We start from the raw sequence: 14,635 nt of genomic DNA, 5'->3' as shown, positions 1-14,635 counted from the left end.
GATACTCAACAAAATGGATTAGTCGATTTTGGAAGAACACAATAGGCAGCCCGAGGTCATAGACGTCGCCTAAAATGCTACAAGTTCGGATGTTCGTGTACACGCTCAGCTCCACGGCTCGACACATGAACGTCCACGGCTCCAAGCGTCTCACCCGCAACAAGTAAAAACAGTAGACCACAGAGTACTCCCTCCACGCGTCGCGAGCCTGGCCTCGGCACCGCCCAACACCACCAAAGGCAAAGCGGGCACAGGAAAACAGAGCACTCGAGTATGGTGGACTAGCCCCCTCTCCTCCCCCGTCACGGCGGCGGCGCACACTAATCCCCTCCACCTTGCTCACAACCTCCTCCAATGGAAACCCCGAAATCAATCCACCACGAGAGCGGTGAGGAGCGCCTCCGCCGGATCCGCGCCAACCTCGGCCTCCTTGACCCGCCCGTGGCCCCGTCCGCCGCCCACGACGAAGGCCTCCGCGCCCGCGCCCTCGGCCTCCTCGACTTCGTCCGCCTCGACCTGTCCTCCTCCGGCGCCCCGCGCCCGGACCTCGTCGCCGAGCTCATCGCCAACTACAAGCCGTCCCCGAATCCCGGATGGAGCTCCGTCCGTGGCCAAAAAATCGAGGTCTCCATCGATTCATTCGCCCAGGCGCTCCGCCTCCCAGGAAAACCTCTGTTCACTTACCCTTATCCTGCCAGCGCCGTCGTGACCTCCGCCGCCGAAGAGTTCATGAAGGTTTACATCCTGGGGCCAATAGAGTCTTCCACCGACAGGAAGCGCAGGCTGCCGCGGACGGTGGATGATGCATTGAGGAATTTGAAGGATCTTCGGGCGCATTGCATTGACTGGGCAAAACTTATCTGGGAACGAGTGCAGGAGGAGATGCAACAACTGATTGACAATAATAGGACCAGCACGGCATGCTACTACGGTGCGTACCTGCAGAGGCTCATCTGGGTGCAGAGCCAAAACCTCTTCCAGCTGCCACCAGAGCCGCCACTGGTAAATGCACCACCCCAGCCAGCTGCATTGTGCCCCCAGAAAAAAAGGCTAAAAATCCGACTTCCGGTCAATGAGAGCCAAAAGGTTGGCTCCCAAGCGAGTTCCGAGAAGATTGATGTGGGGCTAGAGAAGATGAATGCAACATCCAAGGTGATGATAGATGGGGCGTTAGAGAAGATCGATGCGGCGCTAGAGAAGATGAATGCAGCATCCAAGGTGATGATAGATGGGGCGTTAGAGAAGATCGATGCGGCATCCAAGGTGATGATAGATGCGGCATCCAAGATGATTGAAGCCACATCCAAGCAGCATGACACTAGAGCTGGCGAGCAAGATGGTGACATGCAGGAGATGCAGTCACTCGTCCATACGCTGGTTACCAAGGAACGACAAAGCAATGGCGAGTTGCAACGTGCTCGGAAAATTCTGATAGATGTAAGTGAGCAGCTGATACCTTCTTTTTTTGGGCGTGGCTAGGTCTAAGTCGGCTTTGATTCATTTAGCAAGAATGTTCCCTTTTTATAGTTTCGCAGCATATATATCACTAGTTCTCGTTGACATCGATCGGTAATATGTTTTGCAGGAACTGCCGAAGTTTACAAATGTGCAGGAACATATAGGCATCAAATGGATGGGTGAGCTGGATCTGAAAGCATTTGCGAATGCTTCTTGCAGCAAAAATGTGCCACAAGAAGATGCACAAGTGAACTCTGCTATTCTTTGTTCAAAATGGCAAGCTGAAATCGCAAACCCGGGCTGGCATCCTTTTAGGGTAGTCATGGTTGATGGTCAAGAGACGGTATGTGTTCTCGGTCTTCTAGCTACTGTATTAGCTACTTCTTGAGTCATCAATTTCGCAGAGATTACTACAAGTAGCATTCTATAACACAAAACTTAAAAAACATCTGCTTTGACAAACATTTCCTTCTTTGTCAGCAAATTCTCTCAGAGGACGATGACAAGCTACGCAGCTTAAAAGAGGAGCATGGTGAGGAAATCTACAGCTTGGTGACAAAGGGGCTGCTTGAGATGAACGAGTACAACCCCAGCGGACGCTACGCCACACCGGAGCTGTGGAACCGTAAGGATGACCGGAAAGCAACACTGGAGGAAGCCATCCAGGTCCTCCTGAAACAGCTGCAGTCACGCAAGAGGACGCGCCGATGAGCGATGAGCCCCTTGTACGTGCTTGTTGAACTTAACTCTAATGTAGTCGTAGTGCTGGTGGATTAGTTAGAGGTTTGTAGTGGTTCAGTGGTTCTTAATTAATGCCCATGATCGCCTTTCGCTAGCTGTACAATTTAGCTAGGCGATGCTCCTGTTGGATGTGTGTCCTTTGGCATGATGGATGCTAGCACTAATCTCAGAATGTATTTTGTATGTAGCCCTGGCATGGATGCTAGTGCTAATCTCAGAATGTTCAATTAGGTTTCCTCTATCGTCAGAATGTGTATGCCCCCCTTGTCTGAGTGTTGGTGTGTAGCCCTGGCATGGATGCTAGTACTAATCTCTACTGTGTTACTGAGTATTTGGAGGTTATAACTGCATCATGGAATGTCCAATATGTGGGTATTGGAAACTGCACGAGATTGGAGTTAGCAGAGTAGCTCAAACTTGACAATCCGAGTGCCGCTTTGCTCTGTTCTGCTCCTGCTAAATCCTGTTCACCCAGAGCCACGTGGTCCGCCGTCGCGGTCATGTCTGGCATGGCAGCTCTCGCGCCCGAGCTCGCCTATGTCTGGGGTGTCGCAACAGGGGCGCCGCGCACCAAGGCCATATCATTGTATCTTCCAATAAAAAATATACATTAGTAACAGTTGAATTGATAGTAGTTTTCCTTCGAAATAACCGTAAGAACCCATACATTTTCTTGTCATCGAGCTGATCAAACTGAACCCCCTTTGGATATGTATGGAGGTGGGCAAATGATGAAAAGTTCACAATGCGACCCTTGATACCCGTATACTTGGCAGTAGTTTTCATGTTACCAAGGAGAAGGTTGGTCAGTAGGAAGTGACCTGATTGAGCATCACAGTGAAAAAGAGAATTGTTAGTATCAGGATATCCACCATTGATTCCGTCTCTTTCAAGTATTGCTGGCAGTTAGAGACTAACCAAAACGATTTGTGGCAAACTGCATCTAAACCTCATCTAAAGACATTGGAAAGGACAGAACATCACACACGCATTATTTCTGCAGAACATAAAGAATTTGAACGGCTTGATTCAGTGAAGCGTAGACGGTGCTACGACAGACTAGCAGTGATATACAGCTACCCCGAATTGAAATTTAGTTCCAACTGAAGCAATGCATATATCAAACAAAAGCAAATATCGTAAGAAATGAAGGGGTTAAATCAAGATGTTCAAAGGAAGATTCATGGTGTTGAACTGATCACTTATTCCATTTTGTCTTTTAGGTTATTCTAGAGCTGGTTTAGGACACTAATTTTAGTAACAAGCTCTATGCTTTTTAAAGTCTCATTTCAATCTGATGTTAGTTGAGTATATGGGATGGAGGAAGTATTAAGCATCCGTTGACAACTATTTAAATTTGTCCACACTCAAAAATATAGATGAAACACTTTGTAAGCTTAAATAATCCGAGAGATAGTCATCTGTTATTATTATACTTCATATATTCAGCAAGACAATGAGATGCAAGCAATGAGATCGCTCAACAAGACACTGGTTACCAAGGAAATACAAAGCAACGATGAGTTGCAGCATGCCCGGAAGATGCTCATACAGGTAAGTGAGCAAGTAATAATGCCTCCTTTTTGAACGAGGGAAAATCATGTAGATGTAAGCTGATAAATGATTGATAGGACACGTGCACATTCGGTAATTTCACAAATTATCTCAATTGTATTGGTCACTATTAAATTTCCTTGATATTGATATATTGCGTGTTTCGCAGGAATTGCAGAAGTTTACAAATGGCCGGGCACATATAGGCATCAAAAGGATGGGTGAGCTGGATGTGAAAGCATTTGTAAAAATGTAGCACAAGAAGCGGATGCACAAGTTAACCCTGCTATTCTTTCTTCAAAATGGCAAGCTGAAATTGGTAACCCAGTCTGGCATCCTTTTCGGGTAGTCATGGTTGATGGTAAAGCGACGGTATGTGAACTGCTCAACTTCTCTACTATCGTTCCTCGTCGTACAACTCTGTTAGCAGCTTATAACTTGCAACTTTGAGTCATCAATTTCTCATAGGCTAGTAGCATTCTATAATACAAATACCGAGCGGGTTCAGTACATGACATCTGCCTTTGCAAACATTCCCTTCTTTCTAGGAAATCCTCTCGATGACAAGCTTCGCGTCCTAAAAGAGGAGCATGGTGAAGAAATCTACAGCTTGGTGACAAAGGCGCTGCTCGAGATCAACGAGTACAACCCCAGCGGACGCTACGTTGTACCTGAGGTGTGGAACTGCAAGAATGACCGGAAGGCAACGCTGGAGGAAGGCATCAAGTTCATTGTCGAACAGTCCCAGTCACCCAAGAGGAACGTTGAGGCCCCAAATAGTGAGTCTGGGGTGCCCTGCTTTTGCTTTGATGAAACTGATACGTGCCCCTTGAACTTTGACTTATGGTAAATTGTAGTGCTGGTGGATTAGTTGGAGGTGTGAAGTGGTCCACTGGTTCTTAACGCCCTTTTGATTGCTAGCTATGGAGTTTAACTGGATGATGCTCCTGTTGGATGTGTGTAGCCTTGGCATGATGGATGCCAGTATTAATCTCAGAATGTATTTTGTATGTAACCCTACCATGGATGCGAGTAATCTCAGGATGTTTAATTAGGTTTCCTCTATCGTCAGCATGTGCATTGTCTGACTCACTTTGGCAACAAACCTATTGTGTAACTGAGAATTTGGGTAGTGGAAACTGCATGAGGTTGGAGACAGTACTGAGGAGCGCTCCAATGCTGGGGAGCGGAGATGCAGGAGGCACCTGCTCTGCCGCCAAATCGTCTTCACCCTGCTCTGCTCCGCTCCGCTCTGTATCTCTATAGATACATCTCTCTCGCCGACGCTGTCTAAGGACAAACTCTACCAACGATGGCTTCCCACTTCCCCTCGCTTGCCGGCCTTCCCGCCCGCTGCTCCTCTACACGGCCGCGTGAAGCGCTGTCGCCGCCATGTCCGTGGCGGCTCTCGCCTACGTCTCGGGTGTCGCGCCTGGACTGCCGCTCACCAAGGCCTGCCCTCATGCAATTTCTGCCGAGTAAAAGGCAATTTTTGTGTTGAGCGTACCTTGTCTACCGTATGTGTATACGACTTGGGTCTGTATTTATACCATTGTATCTCTCTCCCCCCTCGTATATTTATACATTTTGAAAGACAAGTAGAGGCAGGTCCACCCTGTACCTATATATGTGCGTCATGCACATGATCAATGAATTATCGATACATGCAATCTCCTCCTTCCAACTAACATGGTATCAGATCGCACGCCGATCCCTTTCCTCGCTTCCGCCTAAACCCGCCGCCGCCGCGCCCTCTCTCCCACGCAGCCGCCGCCATCCCCTCTGCCGCTACTGCTTTCCTTCCCCTAGCCGCCGCTGCGCACCTAAACCCTAACCCTACCCCGCGCCGCCGCCGCTAGTCCCAACCCACCCGAGCCGCCAACACCCTCCCTCCGCCGCCGCTTCCCCACGGCGTCTCCCCACTCCAGCAACTCGAACCCGTTCGCTGGACCTGAGCCTGACGCCACCGCCGTTCGCGATCTTGACATCCACACCCGCGTCGCCATCAAGCTCGACCAATCCAGTTCCTCGTACTACGCGTGGAAGACCTACTTCAACCTCGTCTTCCGCGAGTACCACCTCCTCGAGCACGTCGACGGGACTGTTGATGGCGACCTCATGGCGGGCGATCCGGACTGGGCGGCCATTGAGGCCTCCCTCATCCGGTGGTTCTACCTCACCGTCTCGCCGGACATCTTCCACACGGTCGTCTCGGAGGATGACGACGCATGTGCCGTGTGGACCAAGATCAAAGCCCTCTTCACTGATAATAAGCTTCAATATCTCGTGTTTTTGCAGCAGGAATTTTTGGGTGCCACCAAGATGACTCCTCCATTGACGACCACTGCATGTGCCTTAAGCGGCTCGCTGATGAGCTCCGCGATATTGGCGCCAAGGTGTCGGCTGAAGTCATGCTTAGCACCCTCACCGCCGGCCTCAACGAGGATTTCGGCAATGCGTCCTCCAACCTCACCCTGCTGCCAAACCCGACCTTCCACTCCGTCGTCACGTATTTACGCTAGGAGGAACACCGGATGAAGAAGGTCAAGGCGCGTGTGCACCACACCGTCCTCGCCGCCGGGACATCTCGCGGGGCGCCTCCATCGGCCCCACCTCATCCACGCCCGCCTGCTCCACCGGGGTTCTTCCCCCTCCCGCCGGCCCCGTCCGCGCCACCCGTCCCGCCGCAGCAGTCGTAGCAGCAGGGCGGTGGCCGCCGCAACCGGTGCCGCGGAGGCGGCCGCTCCGGGCCACCACAGCAGCAGCAGCCGAGGTATGGGGGGGCTACCGCCCACATGATGTCGCACCCTGGTAACCTTGCTTCATCCTTTCCGGTCACCACCTTGAACCGCATCACCTTCGATGACGGTTCCTCCGTGCCCATTACTCATGTCGATCATAGTTTCTTTCCTTCTAATTTTATGCCTATTAGCATGACTAATGTTCTTGTCACACCCGACCTAGTTAAAAATCTTGTCTCCATTCGTTGTCTTGCACGTGACAATCCTCTCACCGTTGAATTTGATGATCTTGGTTTCTCTGTGACGGACGCCCGTACACGGATGGTACTCCACCGATGTGACAGCCCCGATGACTTGTACCCGGTGCACTCCGCCTCCACCGCCGCCGCCACCACCGCCTCCCCGGTTGCCCTCTCCACCGGTGTCGACCTTTGACATGCACGCTTGGGTCATCCCAACTCCACCTCCTTCGTCAGATTCTCAAGAGTTTTTCATTTTCATGTAATAAATTCGAAGAGCACACTTGTCATGCTTGCCGTCTCGGTAAACATGTTCGACGACCCTTTAGCGCATCAAACACTATTTCTACTTTTTTGTTTCAGTTACTTCATTGTGATGTATGGACATCTCACGCTGCGAGCAACATGGGCTTCTTATATTATCTTGTTTTACTTGATGAATTTTCTCACTTTGCGTGGCCGTTTCCACTCCGCCGCAAGTCCGATGTACTCGCCACCCTAACAGTCTTCTACTCCTACGTCACCACCCAGTTTGGGCGCCCTATTCTCGCCCTCCAGACTGACAACGGAAAAGAGTTTGACAATGCCGCCACTCGCCAACTTCTCGCATCCTATGGCACCACTTTTCGTCTAACATGCCCCTACACATCCCAGCAGAACGGCCGCGGCGAGCGCATTCTTCGCACTCTTGACGACTGCGTCCGAACATTGTTGTTTCACTCCAATGTTCCCCCTGGGTTTTGGCCCGATGCATTCGCCACCGCCACCCTCCTTCTTAACATTACTCTGTGTCGTCCTCGTTGGAACTACACTCCACACCATCTTGTCTTCGGTTCCCCCCATCCTACGATGGTCTACGCATATTTGGTTGTCATTGCTATCCTAGTACCGCCGCTACCGCACCACACAAACTCGCTCCTCGCTCCGTAGCATGTATTTTCCTAGGATATCCTCCTAACACCAAAGGTTACCGGTGCTACGACCCCGTCTCCCACCGTGTGTACACCTCCCGGCACGTGTACTTTGATGAGCGGGTTTTTCCTTTTCACCAGGTACCACCTCCTACAGCGGAAGCGGCGCCCCTCGATGGCGCCCCCACCTTGGGCACCGTGCGCCACCATGCAGCCCCTTCGGGTGTGGCTGCTCTGGACGCGGCCTCCTACAGCCCCGGCGCAGCCCCCTGTGCCCCCACTGGTGCGGCCTTGACGCGGCTCCCCGCGGCCCCATGGACGCCGGTGCGGGCCCTTCCGCGTCGGACTCCACTGGTGCGGCCCCTACGGGTGTGGCTGCCCCTGCCCCCGACCCCTCAAGCGGTCTCTCGAGGGACCCGGCTCCTCCTGCGGAGGCCGCTGCCCCGGCTACGACGGATCCTTCACCACCCTCGTCCGTTGCTCCCGCTGCGGACGACCCGCCCCTGCCAACATGATGACTCGGTCTCGCGTCGGTATCCACCGCCTAGCATGCGCTACGCTGCCGACGAGTATGTGTGTGCGGCATCGACCTCGTCCTCTCCACCGTCGCCCATCCCCTCGTCCGCACGCGCAGCCTTCGTGATCCACATTGTCTTGCCACGATGCACGAGGAGTTCGACGCATTGCAGCGCAACCGCACGTGGCATCTTGTTCCGCGGCCCCCTCATGCCAACGTCATCAATGGCAAATGGGTGCTTCGCCACAAGACCCGCCCTGATGGTTCTTTCGAGCGCTACAAGGCTCGCTGGGTGGTGCGCGGCTTCCGCCAGCGCGCCGGCATGGACTTCACCGACACCTTTGCCTCGGTCGTCAAACCGGGCACGATCGGCATGGTGTTGCAGCTGGCAATCTCCCGTGCTTGGCCCGTGCATCAGTTGGACGTTTCCAACGTCTTTCTGCACGACCACCTCACGGAACGGGTCTTCTGTGAGCAGCCGACCGGCTTCGTCGACGCCGAGCATCCCGATCATGTGTGCTTGCTCTCTCGGTCTCTTTATGGACTGAAGCAGGCCCCTCGGGCGTGGTACCAGCGGATGGCTGGGTTGTTGCAGTAGCTTGGGTTCCGCACCACCCGCTCCGATGCTTCTCTCTTCGTCTACCATCAGGGCAGTGCTACTGCGTACCTGCTGCTCTATGTGGATGACATCATCCTGACGGCATCTTCAGCAGCTCACGGCTCGTCTTCGTGATGAGTTTTCCCTCAAGGATCTGGAAGCGCCGCACTACTTCCTTGGCATTGAGGTCGTTCATCGTGCCGATGGGTTCTTTCTGCATCAGCAGAAGTACGCTTATGAGCTTCTTGAGCGCGCGGGTATGCTTAACTGCAAGCCCGCCCCCACGCCTGTTGACACTAAGGCGAAGGTCTCTGCTTTGGAGGGTTCCCCTACGCTAGACGCTGCGTTCTACCGCTCCATTGTTGGTGCCCTGTAGTATCTCACCCTCACTCGGCCTGACTTGTAGTATGCAGTCCAGCAGGTGTGCCTTCACATGCACTCCCCGTGTGACTCCCACTGGACTCTGGTGAAGGGTATTCTTCGGTACATACGCGGCGCTATGACCCTAGGACTCACTCTGATGGCTTCCTCCTCCATCGACATGGTCGCCTACTCCGACACCAACTGGGCTGGCTTCCCGGACACGCGTCGCTCTATGTCAGGCTATTGTGTCTACCTCGGACCCTCGCTGATTTCGTGGTCGTCCAAGTGACAGCCCACAATATCTTGCTCGAGTGCCAAGGCGGAGTATCGAGAAGTGGCTAACGCCGTTGCTGAGTGCTCTTGGCCCGTCAGCTACTTCAGGAGTTGCTTTGTGTGGTCCCTAAGGCCACGATCGTCTACTGCGACAACGTATCCGCCATTTATCTCTCCACCAACCCCGTTCATCGTCGCCGGACAAAGCATATTGAGCTCGATATTTACTTCATTCGCAAGCAGGTGGCCCTTGGGAAGGTTCGTGTTTTGCACGTTCCTACGACTCAGCAGTTTGCCGATGTTATGACTAAGGGACTACCGACCACAGTCTTTGAGAAGTTTCGGTCCAGTCTCCGGCGACGCTTCGACTGCGGGGGGTGTTGAGCGTACGTTGTCTACTGCATGTGTATAGGACTTGGGTATGTATTTATACCGTTCTCTCTCTCTCTCTCTCTCTCTCTCCCCTCGTATATTTCTACATCTTTGGAGACAAGTAGAGGTCAGTCCACCTTGTACCTATATATGTGCGTCATGCACATGATCAATGAATTATCGATGCATGCAATCTCCTCCTTCCAACTAACATTTTGGATTAACTTAATCCATGAGTAAATCACTAGCATGGCATTGACACAAATAATCACATACTGATATTCAATCATGCAAGCACATATTGCAGTAATTACAGAGAGATCTACGTATAATGCTAGCATGGCTAAAACAAAAAACAGTAGGAGCAGGATAAACGAGTTATACCCTCTAGTAGGCCATGAAGAAGCCGCGGTGGCAGTGGCGGCAGCAGCGTCCTCGACGTCCTTCTTGTCAGCCTCGAGCTTCTCGGCAGCGAGACGGTCGGCGTCAGACATTGACACGGTGATGATGAAGACGACGCGGACGTAGAGGAAGTATGGATCGGAGGCGAGCAGTCACATAATCGCTTCCCAAAAACCTATTCACCCCTCTCCCGTACAGGATCCGTAGAGGCCGGATTTCGGAGACCTGCTCTCCCGTCGACCGTGTACGCCGCGGACGGGATGGAGTCACAGGCGGCAGCAGCAACAAAGGAACGATGGTGAGCAGTGCGTGTGGAGCAGATGTGATCTGTTTGTGGCAGCTAGATCGTGGCCCACCTGTCAGAAAACTCTCCATTACTGACTGGCAAAAATAAGCATGTAGGTGTGAGCTCGGCTCAGCTCATTCCCGCAACCCGTGGCACAACGCGACGCGATGGGAGGTAGAGGAGGAGTGCACGAGGGCCTCTTCTCTTCTCAAGCTCCAATAGCATGTAGAAGAGAAACCCTTATAAGGAGGTCCAACTCCTCTCCAACTTCCGGGGTGGGACTAAACTTCCCACTACACCTAGTGCCAATAAACCCACATGGGCCCGTAGAGATTTTCAAAAATTGTTAGATGGGCCTAAAGCCCATCCCATATTTCAACAATCCCCCACCAGATCTCGAGGGCCCATTGTGTCCTCTGTTCCAATTGCTGTTTCGATATACCAGTGTTTCAGTGAAGACTTGTTAAGGTTGAACTTCATCTAGAGCAAGTAGCTACACTCCTTCACAACTGAACAATGGACTAAGCCTTGAATTGTCAGTTTGGCGTAAAGAAGCTTCACCACATGTCTTACTAGTACTAGGCTGCCGAAGGCTGACCCCTCGGACGGAGCATATAAGTCACACTCCTGGCCTATTCATGAGCTTATTAGAGATCACCCCAATCTCATTGACTGTGACCAAAAGTTGGGCTCATATAGGTGTGTTCCTCCAAAGATCGCTATGTAGGATACCGTATTGCTTACATAAGCTTTGGAACACATTAAGACAATAGTCATCCTACCATACAGTATTGAGAGTATTACATGTCCAACGGAGTGGGTTAGTATAGTTACTCTCCTCAATTCACCACTGGCTTGTTTTCCCAGGTCCTACTTCATGGGATCTCCGATCACATAGGTTGGATTACCACCATGGCGACTCATGTGGTCTCATACCCATCTCCCTCGATGCACTATGTATGACAACACTGGCAGCCCTTTTGTAAAGGGATCTGCCAGATTCTTAGCTGTATGGACATACTCCAACGCTATCACTCCAGAGTTTCTTAATTTTGTGACAGCTTTTAATCTCATTCTTATGTGTTTGTTGGACTTCATGTTGTCCTTTGAACTCTTCATGTTGGTGATGACAGTCTGATTGTCACAGTTCATAAGGATAGCTGGAACTGGTTTATCAACCAATTGCATGTCCATAAAAAGATCTCGATGCCATCCCACTTTGACACCAAATGTGTCTAATGCTGTTAATTCTGCTTCCATTGTTGATCTTGTTAAGATCGTTTGCTTGCAAGACTTCCAGGAAATAGTGCCATCTCCAAGAGTAAACATATACCTAGTTGTGGTCTTCATATCATCAACATCACAGATCCAATTCGCATCACTATACCCTTCAAGTACCGACGGGTATCCAGTATAGTGAAGTCCATAGTTCATAGTACCTTTCACATAGCGCATAACTCTTTCAATAGCATGCCAGTGTACATCACCCGGTTTGGAAACAAATCGGCTCAGTTTGCTCACAGCAAATGCGATGTTAGGCCTCGTTGCTCCCGCTAAGTACATGAGTGAACTAATGATTTGAGAGTATCGCAATTGATCTTTAGTCATGCCTTCGAACTTTCGAATCAACACGCTAGGATCATATGGTGTTTGAGATAGTGTGCAGTCCGAATCAAGACAACTCAACACCTTCTCAACATAATGGGATTGTAGAAGTGTAATCCCATTGTCATCATCTCTCAGCAGCTTGATGTTCAAGATAACATCAGCCACACCAAGATATTTCATCTCAAAGTTCTGAGATACAAACGACTTGACCTCCTCAATGACTTTAAGGTTGGTTCTGAATATCAGTATGTCATCAACATACAAGCACAGTATAACTCCTTCGCCCCCACTATGACAACAGTGTACACATTTGTCAACTTCATTAACAACGAAGCCAACATATGTTAGAGTTGTATTAAACTTATCATGCCATTGCTTAGGTGCTTGTTTTAGGCCATATAAATATTTCAGCAACCTACACACCTTTCTTTCTCAACCATCTATCACAAAGCCATCTGACTGTTACATGTAGATTCCCTTGTTTAGCTCCCCATTCAGAAAAGCCATCTTAACATCCATCTGGTGGACGAGAAGACCATGCGAGGCCGCCAACGAGAGTAATACTCGAATGGTGGTCAGTCTGGCCATAGGTGAATAAGTATCAAGAAATCTTCCTCTTCTTTCTGGTCATAGCCCTTGGCCACAAGCCTAGCCTTGTACTTTTCAATTTTACCATCGGGCCTAACCTTATTTTTGAACACCCACTTACAGCCCAATGGTTTGCAACCATAGGGACGTTCAGTGATCTCCCATGTCCCATTAGCCATGATGGAATCCATCTCTCTACGGACCACATCCTTCCAGTAGTTAGCTTTTGGAGAGGCATGCGCTTCTAAAATAGAAGTGGGAGTATCATCCACAAGGTACACGAAGAAATCATCACCAAAGGTGTCACACCCTAGCTAGTTCATGCATTAGAGTGTTGCATCATGTTTATTTTTGCATCAGAAACCTGAAATGGGGATGACAGAACCCCCAGTCCCCTCTGAAACCAATTAGGGTTTACTAAAAACTTTTTCAATGAACCTGAAATGCCCTTCTAAAATGCCCACCATTTTTGTCTTGGTTCAGAACCTCTGCCAAAAGTGATGCACATTTTCCTAGGCCATCTTAGGGTTTGTGAATTAAATCATAAATATTTGAATTTGGGCATTTAAAATTATATAAAATATTTAAATGCTCAAATATCTCCAAACTAAAATGTTTCATGTTGGAAATAACCCAACTATGGACCAGGAGTAGTTTGGTGATTTTAGGAGTTGCCTAAGTATTTTTATTAATTCAACAAAGTTGCAGAAGTATTAAAAAAAGCAGAAAATAGAGAAAAATAGAAAAACTTACCTGACGCCAGCACCCGGCCCACCTGCCGGCCCAGCCCAGCGCCGCTCCAGCGAGCTGCTTGCCGGCCAGGCAGGCAGGTAGGTGCCCGACGGCGACCGCAGCGGGCGCCACGCACCTGCTCACCGCCTCGCCGCTCCCCTCGCCCGGTGACGTCGTGGATCGCCCTCCCTCTCTCCCCTGAACCCCCCAGGCACCCCCTTTCCTCTCCAGCTCCTCCCCCTCGCGCGCCCCAGCCATGGCCGACGCTACCGCCGCCGTGCCTACGTCATAGCCGCGCTCCCCGCCGCCCGTGCGTCCTCTCGTCGTGTCCAGGAGCTCCGCCGCTGTCCACTTCATCGAGCAAGCCGAGCCCCGAGCGCTCGCAACGCCCGAGTCCACCGCACCGACCTCGCCCGAGTCCGCCGTCGCCAGAGATCCCCTTCAACGCCGTCGTCGCTCCGGTCCGTCCCCGGCCACACCAAGGGCTTCGTCGAACTCCCTGTGAGCTTAGCCATCCTCCCCTCCCTTCTTTTCTTGCTCCCGAGCCGTGTAGCGACCTCCCGGAGCTCAACCGCACCCACCGCCGTGGAGCTCGTCGCCGACGTGCTCCCGGTCATCCTCCGGCCACTCCACGGTGTCCATCATGCTCACTGCGTCACGTAGCACCTAACTAGCTACTCCCCGCACCTCACCGATCCCCCTAGCGACAAGTTCGACTTTGGCCGAACTCCGGTGGCCGCCACCCGGGTTTGACCACGGGTGGGCCCTGGTTGACTTCCCTGAGTCTATGACAGGTGGGGCCTAGCCCTGTTAACTAATTAGGATTAGTTTAAATTAATTTTAGTTTAATTAATCACACTGACACGCGGGACCCACTGTCAGGTTTGACCCGGACGTGTCCCGTTGACCTGCTGATGTCACATTGACGTCAGGCTGACGCAGTAATTGATTTTCTGGATTTAATCTAATATAGGAAATTCCAGAATATAGTTTAAACTTTAAAAATTCATAACTTTTATTCTGTAACTCCAAATCAGACAAATTATATATGAAAAATGATCAGAAAAATCCAATCTATCCATCTGTACTATTTTCATGCATGATTAAACAAGTTAACCTAATGTTTAATGCAGAACAAGGAAAAACACTTTAAAGGGCCATGTTTGAGTTTAAAATTTGAATCTTTGATTCAAATTGGTTCAAACCCTTCTGGTCCTAGTTGCATTAGCCCAACTCACTCATATTGCCATGT

The 14,635-nt window shown here is 50.8% G+C and overlaps 1 protein-coding gene across 1 annotated transcript; it reads left to right on the top strand.

Moving 5' to 3' along the window:
• Positions 1-237: 237 nt before the first annotated feature.
• On the top strand, positions 238-2,440 carry LOC119274803 (factor of DNA methylation 5-like). The gene is made up of 3 exons (XM_037555524.1): positions 238-1,437; positions 1,586-1,801; positions 1,939-2,440. The coding sequence occupies exons 1-3, from the start codon at positions 355-357 to the stop codon at positions 2,167-2,169; spliced, it is 1,530 nt and encodes a 509-aa protein (XP_037411421.1). The 5' UTR covers positions 238-354; the 3' UTR covers positions 2,170-2,440.
• Positions 2,441-14,635: the final 12,195 nt, after the last annotated feature.

The sequence above is a fragment of the Triticum dicoccoides genome, chromosome 3B, assembly GCF_002162155.2.
Source record: "Triticum dicoccoides isolate Atlit2015 ecotype Zavitan chromosome 3B, WEW_v2.0, whole genome shotgun sequence".
Taxonomy (NCBI): domain Eukaryota; kingdom Viridiplantae; phylum Streptophyta; class Magnoliopsida; order Poales; family Poaceae; genus Triticum; species Triticum dicoccoides.
Note: the sequence above shows the minus strand (reverse complement) of the source record. Positions and strands in the feature narration are given on the sequence as shown.

Bases quoted from the DNA above. Each gene is read 5' to 3' on its own strand.
- LOC119274803 (XM_037555524.1), top strand. From the start codon at position 355: ATGGAAACCCCGAAATCAATCCACCACGAGAGCGGTGAGGAGCGCCTC. The intron at 1,438-1,585 runs GTAAGTGAGCAG...TATGTTTTGCAG, and splicing joins CTCGGAAAATTCTGATAGAT to GAACTGCCGAAGTTTACAAA. The intron at 1,802-1,938 runs GTATGTGTTCTC...CTTCTTTGTCAG, and splicing joins TGGTTGATGGTCAAGAGACG to CAAATTCTCTCAGAGGACGA.